This window comes from Pocillopora damicornis, chromosome 2, assembly GCF_964200805.1.
Source record: "Pocillopora damicornis chromosome 2, jaPocDami1.2, whole genome shotgun sequence".
Lineage (NCBI taxonomy): Eukaryota > Metazoa > Cnidaria > Anthozoa > Scleractinia > Pocilloporidae > Pocillopora > Pocillopora damicornis.
This window is the reverse complement of record NC_142671.1, coordinates 18,747,118-18,759,617: the sequence shown is the minus strand read 5'-3', so window position 1 is coordinate 18,759,617 and position 12,500 is coordinate 18,747,118. Positions and strand designations below refer to the sequence as shown.

At 39.6% G+C, this 12,500-nt stretch overlaps 2 protein-coding genes across 3 annotated transcripts in view; both read right to left on the bottom strand.

The window, feature by feature from the left end:
* Window positions 1-356: 356 nt before the first annotated feature.
* Window positions 357-12,500, bottom strand: part of LOC149050185 (organic cation transporter protein-like) — a 13,541-nt gene continuing 1,397 nt past the window's right edge. The window contains exons 2-10 of one of the 2 annotated variants that reach the window (XM_089196126.1): window positions 6,921-7,229; window positions 6,369-6,597; window positions 5,748-5,946; window positions 4,790-5,005; window positions 4,508-4,642; window positions 3,597-3,691; window positions 3,185-3,296; window positions 2,050-2,122; window positions 357-1,705 (exon numbers count right to left, since the gene is read on the bottom strand). In XM_089196126.1, the coding sequence (XP_089052252.1) occupies window positions 1,475-1,705; window positions 2,050-2,122; window positions 3,185-3,296; window positions 3,597-3,691; window positions 4,508-4,642; window positions 4,790-5,005; window positions 5,748-5,946; window positions 6,369-6,597; window positions 6,921-7,208 (1,578 nt within the window). In that variant the 5' untranslated portion in view covers window positions 7,209-7,229 and the 3' untranslated portion in view covers window positions 357-1,474. The remainder of the gene's footprint in view (window positions 1,706-2,049; window positions 2,123-3,184; window positions 3,297-3,596; window positions 3,692-4,507; window positions 4,643-4,789; window positions 5,006-5,747; window positions 5,947-6,368; window positions 6,598-6,920; window positions 7,230-12,500) is intronic. The other variant, XM_089196127.1, reaches the window with a different exon arrangement.
* LOC149050186 (uncharacterized) lies at window positions 10,925-12,406 on the bottom strand. Its single transcript, XM_089196132.1, has 2 exons — window positions 12,204-12,406; window positions 10,925-11,744 (listed from the first exon to the last, which is right to left on the bottom strand). The coding sequence occupies exons 1-2, from the start codon at window positions 12,253-12,255 to the stop codon at window positions 11,077-11,079; spliced, it is 720 nt and encodes a 239-aa protein (XP_089052258.1). The 5' UTR covers window positions 12,256-12,406; the 3' UTR covers window positions 10,925-11,076.

Below are 12,500 nucleotides of genomic sequence, written 5' to 3'. Positions count from 1 at the left end.
TCTTCACACTTCCACGCTAAGAAAAAAATATGTACATCTTAGAGATAAAACGGCTATTAAGACGTAATATTTCGTTAGGAATCTATATTATCTTTTCCAGCTCATTCCGTGAGCTCTTAATTCCATTAGTAAGCTCCGTGCTGATACTGACATGACTGACGGAGAGGAATGGCACCGCGAGGCATGGTCAGAAAATTAGTAAACATTAACGTAAAGTGAATATATTTGGAAACCTTATATTCCACCGGACTGTCCAGTGAGAAATGATATATGGAAGATCGTTCACATAAAAAGTCATATGGTCATATGCTTCTAAATACAGCAGGTGTCTGCTCTACAAATCAAACCAAATTTAGTAAGAGTATTACAGTGTTTTTTATTGAATAATAGGATTCCTTTCGATTTTATTCGCGCATGTATCTACATAGAGCATTGTTTTCTTTAGCTTCAATTGTTACAAATCTAACTCAGAAACAGAATCATTGCCCAACTATGATATTACTTAAGCGGTGGAGGACTTTTTCTTTGTGTATGCAGCCCCATATAAACACGACGATGTTGGGGAGAATTCGAGACAATTTCACCATAGAAACACGGAAACTCGAAACACTTTTACTGTATCCAAATTTAAACATTATGTTTACCCTTTCCCTTATTTAAACATACTTAACATAACGCTAAGATCAAACCAATTATCTCACTTATGTTATTTATCTATGTCAATATTCTAACGAGGCTCTAAGTTTGTTTTCTCAGCTGCCTGTTCTCAGTGTGGTGAGTTAAGCATCGCACACTTTCCAGATACTTTACCCCACAGTTGAAACACATAACCTTTATACCCTAACATCAGTATCCATGTTCTCTGTACTCTTATCTGGACATTTCTTCTAGTACTGACAAGGAGAATTCGTTTAACAATCAAAACTGCTTAGGGTTAATTAACGATATTTTCCTTATATTTTCATCATCTAAATGAATGATACAGCAGTATTACTGTAAAAAGAAATTAGATGTTAGTCACTCTTAGGGTTTAAAGGGTTAATAGAGAATTAAAAACTGCAAAATGGGACACAATTTTTGAATGGATTTTAGAATTGAGCCATAACGGGAAAATCCGTGACCTGGGACAGAGTAACAAAACTTCAAAGATGGAGGGGAAGGGGGTCGAAATTATTTAATAGCCGAGAGTGAATTAAGGGGAATCAGGAAGCTGGGGGCTACCCTAGCTTCGCTTTCCTTGATTTCAAACGCCATATTGTCGCATGAATATTTGAATCTAACATAGAACAACTGAGATGTAAAGGACCTCTGTGACACACCTTAATGACTGGGCTTGTATTTTTTAAGATGGATTATGGGGAAGACTTTATTTCTTCCTCCTAATGGATGCTAAGACAATTTATAAAAATCGAAAAAGAAAAATTATAACATGCAGTTTCCATCATGGTGGAAATCATTTAGAGAAAATACTTTTTTATGCAAGTAAGGCTTGATTTAGTAGTAACTCTCCCAATTCTTCTTTCTCTTTGCTTGGCTCAACTGGAAGCTGCTCTTTGTCTGTCTGCTCTGAGAGGTTGTTGTTGACAGAATCCATAGTTTCTAGAGTCGCTGTACCCTTTGTTTCTGGCAGCAAGACGCACAGACCAGCGCAGACAAAAGCAAGCACTGCCACGATGGAGTATGGCAAGAGAATGTGAATACGCATCTATTGATAGAATAAAAACGAAGTTGGCGGGTTTTACGTTTGAGAAGTTTTCCTTGACATAGGAATTGGTACATATCTCTACTTAACAATGAGCGCAAGCTAGCGAAAATCGCCGCGATCACTACCACATAGGAGTACGGCAAGATGATCTGGACAAAGTGAAAGTGATCTGGACAAAGTGAATTTGTCATTGAATTTTACTAATGGAGAACTTGTTGAGGGGACCGTGCGGTAGGATTTTTTGCATACTGAAAAATCTCACAAAAATGTGTAAAGGTCCTTTATTTCCTTTCGAAGATATTTTTGCCCCCAACAATAAAATTGATTTGAATCAAGTTACATACCAGCCAAACAACGTAAGGCGCCGACATGGATCCAATACGAGCTGCTGCAGACGAGGTTCCCATTCCAACATTCCTAAGGCATAAGGAGAATTGGACGAGAAGTTAAGTAATGCGTACCATACCCAAGCCACTTTTCTTTAGACGGTCTTTTAAGAGAATTGTAAGAGGCACAAAATTATTCCTTCCCGAAGAAGTTGGGTTAATCATCCAACCAGTCAGTCAGTAGGCCAGTGAATAAGTCAGGTAATAGGTCATTTTAGTGAGTCAGAGCGATTCAAGTAGTCAGACATGATCGGTCAGTCATAATAAATTTCTGTCCGTGAGCCATTCACCTGTCACTCCGTCAGTCCAAGTCCGTCAGTCCGTCAGTCGTCAATCCGTCCATCGGTCTGTCAGTCCGCCGGTTGCGTTCGTTGGTCCGTCAGTCCGTCGGTTCGTCAATCGTCATTCAGTCAGTCAGTCATTTAGCCATTAAAATTTGTCTATTTTTCAACAAGTAAGTCGCTGAAATAGTCAATCATCATGAAAGTCGTGCAGTGAATCAGTCAGTGAGATAGTCAGTCAGTCGATCAGTCAGTCAGTCAGTAAGATAGTCAGTCAGTGAAACAGTCAGTCAGTAAGATTGTCAGTCAGTAAGACAGTCAGTCAGTAAGATAGTCAGTCAGTAAGACAGTCAGTCAGTAAGATAGTCAGTCAGTAAGATAGTCAGTCAGTAAGATAGTCAGTCAGTAAGACAGTCTTTCAGGGAGACAGTCAGTCAGTAAGAGAGCGAGTAAGTCAGCAAGAGAGTAATTTAATCAGTCGGTTAGTCGGTCAGTAAGACGGTGAGTCAGTCAGTAACACAGTCAGTCAGTCAGTTGGTCATTGATGACCTATAGGTCAGTCAGTAATTCAGCCAGTCTGTAAGCAAGCTGGTCAGCGAGTCAGTCAGACAGACAGTCCATCAGTCGCTTATAGATTCACTTGTTGTCAATCATGAAAAAAGACACGAAAAAGATGAAAGAGTTGAGTTGGTGGGCAGGAAGGTGGAAGATCCATATTCAAATTGCTGAGAACGAAGCAGTGCGTGTGGTTACGTTTATTTCTTGCCTCAGGAAAATGGCATAATGCAGAAAAGTTTGAAATAAAAAAATACCTGACAACGGTCAGGAAGAGCTCGCTTGAGTAGACATAGATTGAACTGAACGACATGTTGATAAAAAACTTCGCCACCCCTTGTGACATAATTATGTTTGCCACCATGAAACCTGAAAAACAGAGCAATGATATTAAAAAAAGTATTTTGCAGCCGACATCCTAAATAATTCAAGATGGTACTTGCTTTAATTTGGTAATGTAATGATCATTAGTTCCCCTTTTTCGGATTAGTTTGTTTACAACTAACTTTTATTATGTCGATACATTAACCAGTGATTCTTTGTCTAAGCACTGATGGCTGAGTCTAGCTGCATTCACTTTTTGTTTCCCTTAACGTAATTGCAATTTTTGTGACCCCAACAACAGAACCGGCGCTACAATAACTGACAATGACGTAAAGAGAGGTTTACCGGTGTTCTTCAGATCTCTCTGGAAAAAGACTGCAATCAAAGAAGCAAAGAAAGACACCACCACTCCAATAACTGTGCTTTTCTTCCGGCCAATCCTGTAACAAATGTTCATTTAGAGGAATCATACTCACGGCTTGAATTGCCCAATACTCCGAACGAAAAAACGTAAAGAGAAAAATGACTCCTCACAAGTTTTAGATATTCCTTGTTTACGTTTTGTTGGTTCAAAGAAAAAAAAAGGTCAACCGTACTGCTAGGTTCGGAACGAGTCGCAACCCGAATCGAGCCTTCCTTCCCTTTTTGCTAGGAGCATGGGACTTTTCCCTCTCCAGCTATTGTCACCACTTTGCAAAACCTGAACAAAAAAAGTTTATTCTATCGTCAGGCATGGGTTGACTTTGGTTGAGAACCAAATGATAAAAAATTATTGGATGACTTTGAGTACGATATCATGAATTATCACTGTGGAGATTTGAGTTATCTGTCAAAGCCGAATGCTATAGCAGATAACTCAGATACGTGGTTTGATAATTCATGATATCATGTAAAAACAAAATTCGATAAATGTTGTATTATACACTTATTTGAGCAATCTGCACACGGATAGACTTTTCTCTGAGTTTGCAAAAGTTTGAGAACACTACACGGACGAGAGGCTTGGAAACCAGGCAGACTCTGAACTCGACATGATAAGCATTATGGGTTGTCATGTCAATTTCACACGCTACCACATGTTCTCGACCAATCAGAGTTTTCATAGTAAGTCTAATGTAAGATAATGATACTTATTTCACATTTACCCATGTTCTGAGAGGACACGAATTCCTGTCTGAGTAGTCTTGTACGCTTGAAAGATAATCAGTCAACGTAATAAGGTGGATAAAAACCTCCCTTCTCTACCCCCCTCCTACCTGTGGTTCAGTTTAATGCAAGTCCAGTTGGACGGAATTTCAATGAGGCTGGTCAAGAAGAAAACCAGGTAACGGTTGCCACCATAATCTCCTGCACTGAATGAAACAGCGTAGTAAACCAACGCTATGACCATCCTATGGAAATAATGTGAATCAGTTTTAGCTGGCGCAGATTGAGCATCAACATGTAACAAAATGTTAATTGCAATAGTTTTAGGCAGTCTCGACGAGGAAATTTCTGTGAGAAGCAATGTTCCGACATTTGACGTCCTACAGACTCACCAGGCAAACCATAATATCAGAGTTCTTTTTGTCATAGCCATTGAGCTGAAAAGGTCCCGGACATCTCCCTGTCTCTGGGTTAAGTTGGCTTCTGTCTGTTCTAGGTCACCTTCAGGCATCTGTTTTCGATTAAAGTCAGCAACTTTTTGAAGATTTTCCCTGGCCTCTTTGGGTCTGTTATGCGCCAAGAGCCAGCGAGGTGACTCTGGCAGAAACCTAAGGTTAACAGTTGTGCGTAACAGAAGTTAGAGAACTAAGCAGGATCAACCACAAGATATTTCTTTTCTATAGAATCTTGTATTGAAATAAGTTGAGTTATTATCTATTTTCTTCATATTTTTTTTTCATAAATGTGCCTATGCCATGAAGATGTTCATGATACATTTATCCATTCCGACCAGTGAAGGATCCACGGCGAGGGGCTAAGGGGTTAAACACTCTTTCCCCCCTACCCTCTCATAGGAAATGAGGTTATTTTACCACCTGGCTGAAACCAAACTTCTCCCAACGACAGGATCGCATATTATTACTTAGCTTGAAGTATTTACCTATCTTGAAGTATTTCGTAGCTTATTTGGGCTCCATTGCAAAAAAAAAAAAATTGTAATAATAAATTTGTTTTCTTAATCAAAGTGCGAACCTCCCGTCAGAAATCTCTGGATCCGCGCTTTCAATTCCCGGAAGTGGTTCCCATGCTACTCCTCCCGACTTGATTACGTCATCCAGCGAATAAGCAACGAGAATTGAAACAGTCTCAATCGTTAAAGGGTTTAATTAAAGCTGTACAGGTATCCCCATGTTATTATCTTAACTTATGCACGAGAAGGTAAATAGCAGCTACATAGGAAATTTCGATTTTAAACAGTCATGAAGGTTTTACCGCAAGCTCTGCATCATAGACAGCGAGGTTAGTCCCTATTAGGCTCGGTCGATATCATGATACAATGTACTTGCTTACCACCAGAAGAAAATCGTTAAGAGTCCTGGTATAGCCGCGGCCATAGCAAGTGTGCGCCAGTCCCTTATCAGCCAAGCAAATAAAGCCAGAACCATTAGCGACAGAATCCAGAAGTAAAATAAAGTGGTTCCGATCACGTGACGATGACGCTTGCCAACGTACTCAAACACGAGCACATACATCGCCAGAGCTGAACTACCTGTTGAGAATAATATCCAAAGCTCCGTTGTTATAATCTTCATTTGGTTTTTTTTTCTTTTTCTTGTATTATTTCGTCTGAAAGCGGTATGAATGCCAATGGAAAATCAGTTTATGATAAAAAAGATCCTCGGCATTTTATCAAGGACTCTAAATCTGTTACCTTTCTTTTCCAAATTCACAGATAGAAAGTTTTTCAGTTGTTATGTAATTATTAAACATCCTTCCGCGGGTTCTCGCGTGATTATATTTAGATTGATAACTATGGCCGTCTTCGTTCAAAAATGCGAGAAAAGTTCAGAAATACAGAGGCGGTCGTTTTATTTCCTTTGGGTTAATTAAGGCCAAGTTATTTATCTGATGGGTTATTAGTCGTATCGTTTACCTCCTTTTACCTTGGATATACGGCGAATAATCACTTACCTACGCCTATACCAATCAGCACTCTGCAGAGCACATAGAGCCAGTAGATTTTAATGAAAGCAGCAGCTAAGGCGAACACGTTCGTTAGGACTGTAAGCCAATAAACAATGGGTTTGCGTCCGAATTTGTCTGATAAAACGCCTCCAAAGAGAACTCCGATCATATAACCCAAGAACATAAGTGCTTTGGTCAGGACCGATAATGCTGATACGCTACAAACTAGGTCCCACTGAGAGAAAATCGAAATGATTTAAGTGATTTAGTGTATGAGCTCATTTGTCTTTTTTCGCATGTAATGAAAATGAGTGACGTGTTAATTCCTTCTAAAAACTAATAACTTATCAGTGGAATCAGTCGTCACCAACGTAGTAGAAAGGGGCCGAGAAGTTTAGAAACTTGACTGCCAATTAACTGCCAATAAGGGGGGGGGGGCCAATAAGAACAACACAGAATCTTAGAGATGGTCAGGGAAACAGAACCAAAATCCTCTGCACGAGCGCGGGAAAACCGTGGGGAGTGACGCTGAATTCAAACTGAGTTTATTGCTCGTACCTCAGCCACGGTGGAGGTAAAATCGCTAGTGTCAAATTCCCAATCATCCCGAGGAATGGAACAACGGTAGCTGTAATTTTCGTCTCCTGGCTTGAAAATTCCGGTCAGATTACACGCAGAACTGTTTGCTTTACAACGCCACGGCGGTTCAACGCTGAGAAAGGTTGGAAGCATCATCTGGAGACCATCAGACCAGGTCTTGATGAAACCGCAGATCAGCAAAAGCCTGTACTGAAATCGGTTGTAACTGCCTATCTTTTCCATGACATCATCAACAGTGATACCCATGATTTCTTCCTGTAAGGAGCCCTTTGTTGAGAAAAAAATCAAAAGTCACGAGCGCAAAGCACTTAGGAGCTAATGTCAGCATGCGTCAAACAAACAGCGGGAAGTCACCCAAATTTGTTTTCACTCCTACTTTCACATTTTGTAGCCCAATATGTTCTAATAACTGTGGAGTAGTTTTTTTTGTAAAAATTTATTTTAGTTTTCGAGAAATAATTTTTTTTGTTCGACCGCTCAAATATGCAAATTTTCACCGTGGATATTACCCGAGTTGTGTGACCTCATGTAACAAACGTACTAGACCTACGGTATTTCTGTGAACATGATCCTTTGTTTTATCATCTAAACTTAATCCCTTGTCGTTATTGAAGCTGGCAGAGAAATATTTATTTTTTGGTGAATATTTTTGTCCGACATATTTTTCCTATGTCGAAAAGTAGCATCAAAACAAAGACAGTTTTAACAATGACCGATATGACAAAATCTACTGAGCTTCAAGCTTTTATAAGACAAAAGGATGGTTATAAAGTTACTGTAAAAATTTCCTTGTGTATTTGTGTTGTTCTATCTTGAGACGAACTCAAAGTCCGGCAAATTTTACTTGATAGCAACCGGAGCATATTCCAACCTATTCAGACAAAGAAAGTCGTAGTGAATTGTCTTTTGTTTCTACATTGATTGAGGGTAACCTACAGACTGTCAATGCGGCAAGAGATAATCAGGTAAAAATTTGCAAGTTTTTCGAAATTAATCATAAGGCTAAATTTTCAAGTCACCAAAAGCATATGTGGAATAAGTCATATTTAGACCTGTGTTTAGGATAATAAGTGACGGAATGATCTCTTTGGCTGACTACATCAAGGTGTTCGCTGAACATTCCAGGACATCCGATAATCGCTCTAAAAAAGTTAATAAAGCTCCCCTCGAATAAAATGGAAACAACCGTAACTTCCGATGATTATATTTCTAATCATTTTCAAGACACAACTCTACTTTGTTCGCTCATTTTCCAGAAACAAGAGTCCAGAGAAACGCCTCTACGGGTCTAATTCGAAAAAACCTAAGGGGCGGTACGCTAAGTTTATTTTCTCTGTAGAGAAAATAGATGTCTTCAAGAAGACAACAGTAAATCGTTAACACAAGGTCCACAAGTAGTCCTGACCAAATGTTACATAAACATAAAACAGGAAGACTTTAGAACACGTAAAAAGAAGAAACTCGAAAATAGTCTACAAAGCGGTACCGGTAAAGCTGCTTTCGCCTCCATGATCGAAGACCTAGGACAATTTAAGGCTAACTCCGACAAACCCTTCTTTACACAGGTCATGGTTTTGAACTCTTAAAGTCCAGAAACTGTGTTGATTACATCATCTAGAGAATAAACATCGCTTTCAACAGAGGGTCTCCCCGTTCGGTCTATAAGCTTCAGCGCAATGCAGCTATAATTACAATGACCTTTTATGTGCGAAGGTTTTGGAACGGCATTTCTAGCTTTACCGAAGACATCACTCTGGCAAAAATCGACTATAACAGGGAAGAAGCTGGTCTGAAACACCATTATCGCACTTTAGGTCATTGTGAACAAATTCACATGTATAAATATCGTCTTACGCGTCTGCCGTGTATGGAGGGTAAAGAAGACGTTAAAATTAACACTCGGGTATACACTACCCAGAAGGGTATATATAAGAGATTAAAAATAACCCTCAGGTATACACTACTCAAGAGGGTATTGGAGAGATTAAAAGTAACTCTCAGGTATACACTAACCACGAAGGTATAAGAGAGACTAAAAATAACCCTCAGGTGTACGCTACCCAAGAGGGTATAGAATAGATTAAAAATAACCCTCAGGTGTACACTACCCAAGAGGGTATGCAAGAGATTAAAAATAACCCTCAGGTGTACTCTACCCGAGAGGGTATGCAGGAGATTAAAAATAACCCTCAAGTATACACTACCCAAGAGGGTATAGAACAGATTAAAAATAACCCACAGGTATACTCTGCCCAAGAGAGTATAGAACAGATTAAAACTAACCCTCAGGTAAACAGTAACCAGGAAGGTATAAGAGAGATTAAAAATGACCCTCAGATATACACTACCCAAGAGCATATGGGAGAGATTAAAAATAACACTCAGGTATACACTACCCAAGAGAGTATGCAAGAGGTTAAAAAAAACCTCAGGTAAACACTACCCAAGAGGGTATAGAACAGATTAAAAACAACCCTCAGGTATACACTACCCAAGAGAGTATAGAAAAGACTAAAAACAACCCTCAGGTAAACACTACCCAAGAGGGTATAGAAAAGATTAAAAAAACCCTCAGGTATACACTACCCAAGAGGGTATGTAGGAGATTAAAAACAACCCTCAGGTATACACTACCCAAGGGGGTACAGAACAGATAAAAAATAACTCTCAGGTATGTACTTCCCAAGAGGGTGTAGAACAGATTAAAAACAACCCTTAGGTATACACTACCCAAGAGAGTATGTGAGAGATTAAAAACAACCCTGAGGTATACACTACCTAAGAGGGCATAGAACAGATTAAAAATAACCCTCAGATATACACTACCCAAGAGGGTATAGGAGAGATTAAAATACCCTCAGGTATACACTACCCAAGAGGGTATAGGAGGGATTAAAAGTAACCCTTAGGTATACACTACCCAAGAAGGTATAGAACAAATTTAAAATAACCCTCAGGTATACACTACCCAAGAGGGTATAGAACAGATTCAAAACAACCTTCAGGTATACACCACCTAAGAGGGTATAGACCACTCGGTTGGTGTTTTACATTTGCAAGGTGTCTTGGCTACGTTTGGTCGTGCTTTCTCTGTAGGGAGCTGGCTTTGTAGGCCTAAAAGATTGTACTTGAACTTTGCCCACTTACATAAGTGCTCTTCTTTCTTTGAATCCTTATCCTCCTGATCTTGATAGAAGAAGTCTCCTAGCAATTCACATCTGCCACGCCATACCGCTTAAAGCCAGCTTTGCCTCTCTTGGGAACAGCAGTTGGGTCAAAGACCTTGAAGGCGGTGAGGACCTTAAGGTTTCCATCAAATCGATTCTAAATGTTCTCTTTTAAGGCATCTTCATATTTTGTTGTTAAACTGTTAGTGTATATTTATTAAAGCCTTGTTTTCAGCTCGCAATCTTGCGCCAACATCATTTCTTTCCCCTGTCATAACTGAAGCTCCATCTGACAGGGTCGGCCAGGGTTTTTGAGTATTCGGTATTCAGGGGCGTTTTAAATCGGGTATACGGTATATTGTAGCTTAAATATGGGTATTCAGTATATCACTTTCTTTGAATTTCAGGTATAAAGTATTCAAAGCTTCGATTATTTTGGGTATATTTGGAGGAATTTGGGGTATTTTGGGGTATTTTGTCGATTTTTTTTCGGGTATATTGGTATTCCACTACCCCCCCGGCCGACCCTGATCTGAGGAAAAACTTGAAAGCTTCTTTTTATCGATCCCAGCATCCTCTGTTGTGCAACAATAGCATTTGTTATTGCTTCAGCATCAGCTGAGCTTGAATTCCCCAACAGATTGCTTGCTGCTGGCAAAGCAGTATTTGCTTTGCCAGTTTCAGGATGGACGAATTTAACAAATGTGACAAGCTGCTCTTTGTTAGACACATCAAAAAATTCATCTGCTAAAAGTCCAAAGCATTTGGCTTTTAATATATCATGTACCAACTGTGCTTTCAAAACGCTACCAATGAGAAGAAACGTCTCTCTGACTGAACCAGTGGGAACGGTGTTTGAAATACTTGATATCTTCAAGACCTACTTTCTGAAGAAGTTCCAGAAGACTCGTGAACTTCTTTTTGGAGATTTCCTCTTTCGCAATCCGTTACATAGTAAGCAACGCTTTGTAGTAAACTTCATCTTTAGCATCTTCAATTTTACTCACTTCTTCTTCAAAAGTTGACACTCTGCTGAGAAGCTCTGCTGCGATGGCTGCTGCGTGTTGTTGTGAATTGGCATGATCTTCGACCGCTTTCCGTTTAAATCTAACTGCTGGCTCGAGGTTATACTTCTTGGTCTTGTTTTGGCTATTTGATGTGCCATGTTTTCTGCAGAACAAACAAAACATTCCCTGTCCCTCCTGGTATATCAACCAGTTCACACCTGTATTACTGGAGTAAGTTAGATCGTCGTCCATTATCCATTGATGTTGAAAACGATCAATGGATTGTTCATTCAGCCGGGTGACCTCCATGGAACTCAGGGTCTTGCACGTCCGATTCTTGCAGCTGTGGAAACTATGTGAATCACTAGCGTCAGCAGCATCAAATGATGATAACAAAAATTTTAACTCCTGCTCTGCAGTCCATATTTTCGAAGACTTATCCTTGCTTGGGTTTCTGTTTTTCTTATTCGGATCATTTTGTTGTTGCGCCTGGGGAACTTGTCCAGTACCAGAAGAACCACCCGGCACTGCATTCTGAACACTTTGACCTTCAACCTCGATCTCATTTGTACTGACAGGCGGTAAGTCTGAAGATCCTGAGTTTTGAACTGTGTGAACGGGGACAGATCTTATGACTTTATTTATCTACTTATTTTAAAGAACTCCATCCCTCTCTACCGTCTGTGAAACCATAAACTTCAGGGGCACGATGGCAAATTATTTATTGAATTGAATCGACTTGTTAAAAAGACGACCTAAACATCAGACAGCAAATTTATTATTCCATGTTATTTTGTATAACTAGTATTTAAAAAGCCTATTGTTATCAAAATGTTGATCGTATAACCAGACGTCTATTCGGTGGAAATGAAATTTCCCATCCAAAAAGGAAAACTAAATGGCCTTTGACTTCATTCAGCTCATTGTATACAAAGGTCGTCGTGACATCGTGTTGTGTGGTCGTTAGGGTTCAATTATTTCTTTGAAATGCAAATTTCTCACTCTATTAACCTCCATATCTGGAAACTAAATGTTGTTGAAAAGTTGAACTGTAAATAATAACTCACCTTTAGATTTCTTTGAGAAAAAATTTTCGAGGACGCCTTGCCTCTTCGCCATTCCGGCAAGCCCTTATTAAGGCGAGCTTTGTGATCATGTGCAATGTCACGCGCAATTCTTATGTAACAGCTGCACAGACTCCCGCGCAAGATACGCGACTGAAACTTATGTGTTATTTTTGTTCCACGCAACACCAGATTTCGTGGACAAATTTATTATTTTTCACACTTTATGATTCGTACAACAAGTTCCTGGTCGGTAAAATAACAGAGAGCGGTGGCAAATTGTAATTTAGCAGCACTGCC

Excerpts from the sequence above, each read along its gene's own strand:
- LOC149050186 (XM_089196132.1), bottom strand. The coding sequence starts at position 12,255 with ATGGCGAAGAGGCAAGGCGTCCTCGAAAATTTTTTCTCAAAGAAATCT. Across the intron at positions 11,745-12,203 it reads TTTCTCAAAGAAATCTAAAG|TTCAAAACTCAGGATCTTCA; the intron begins GTGAGTTATTAT and ends CCGTTCACACAG.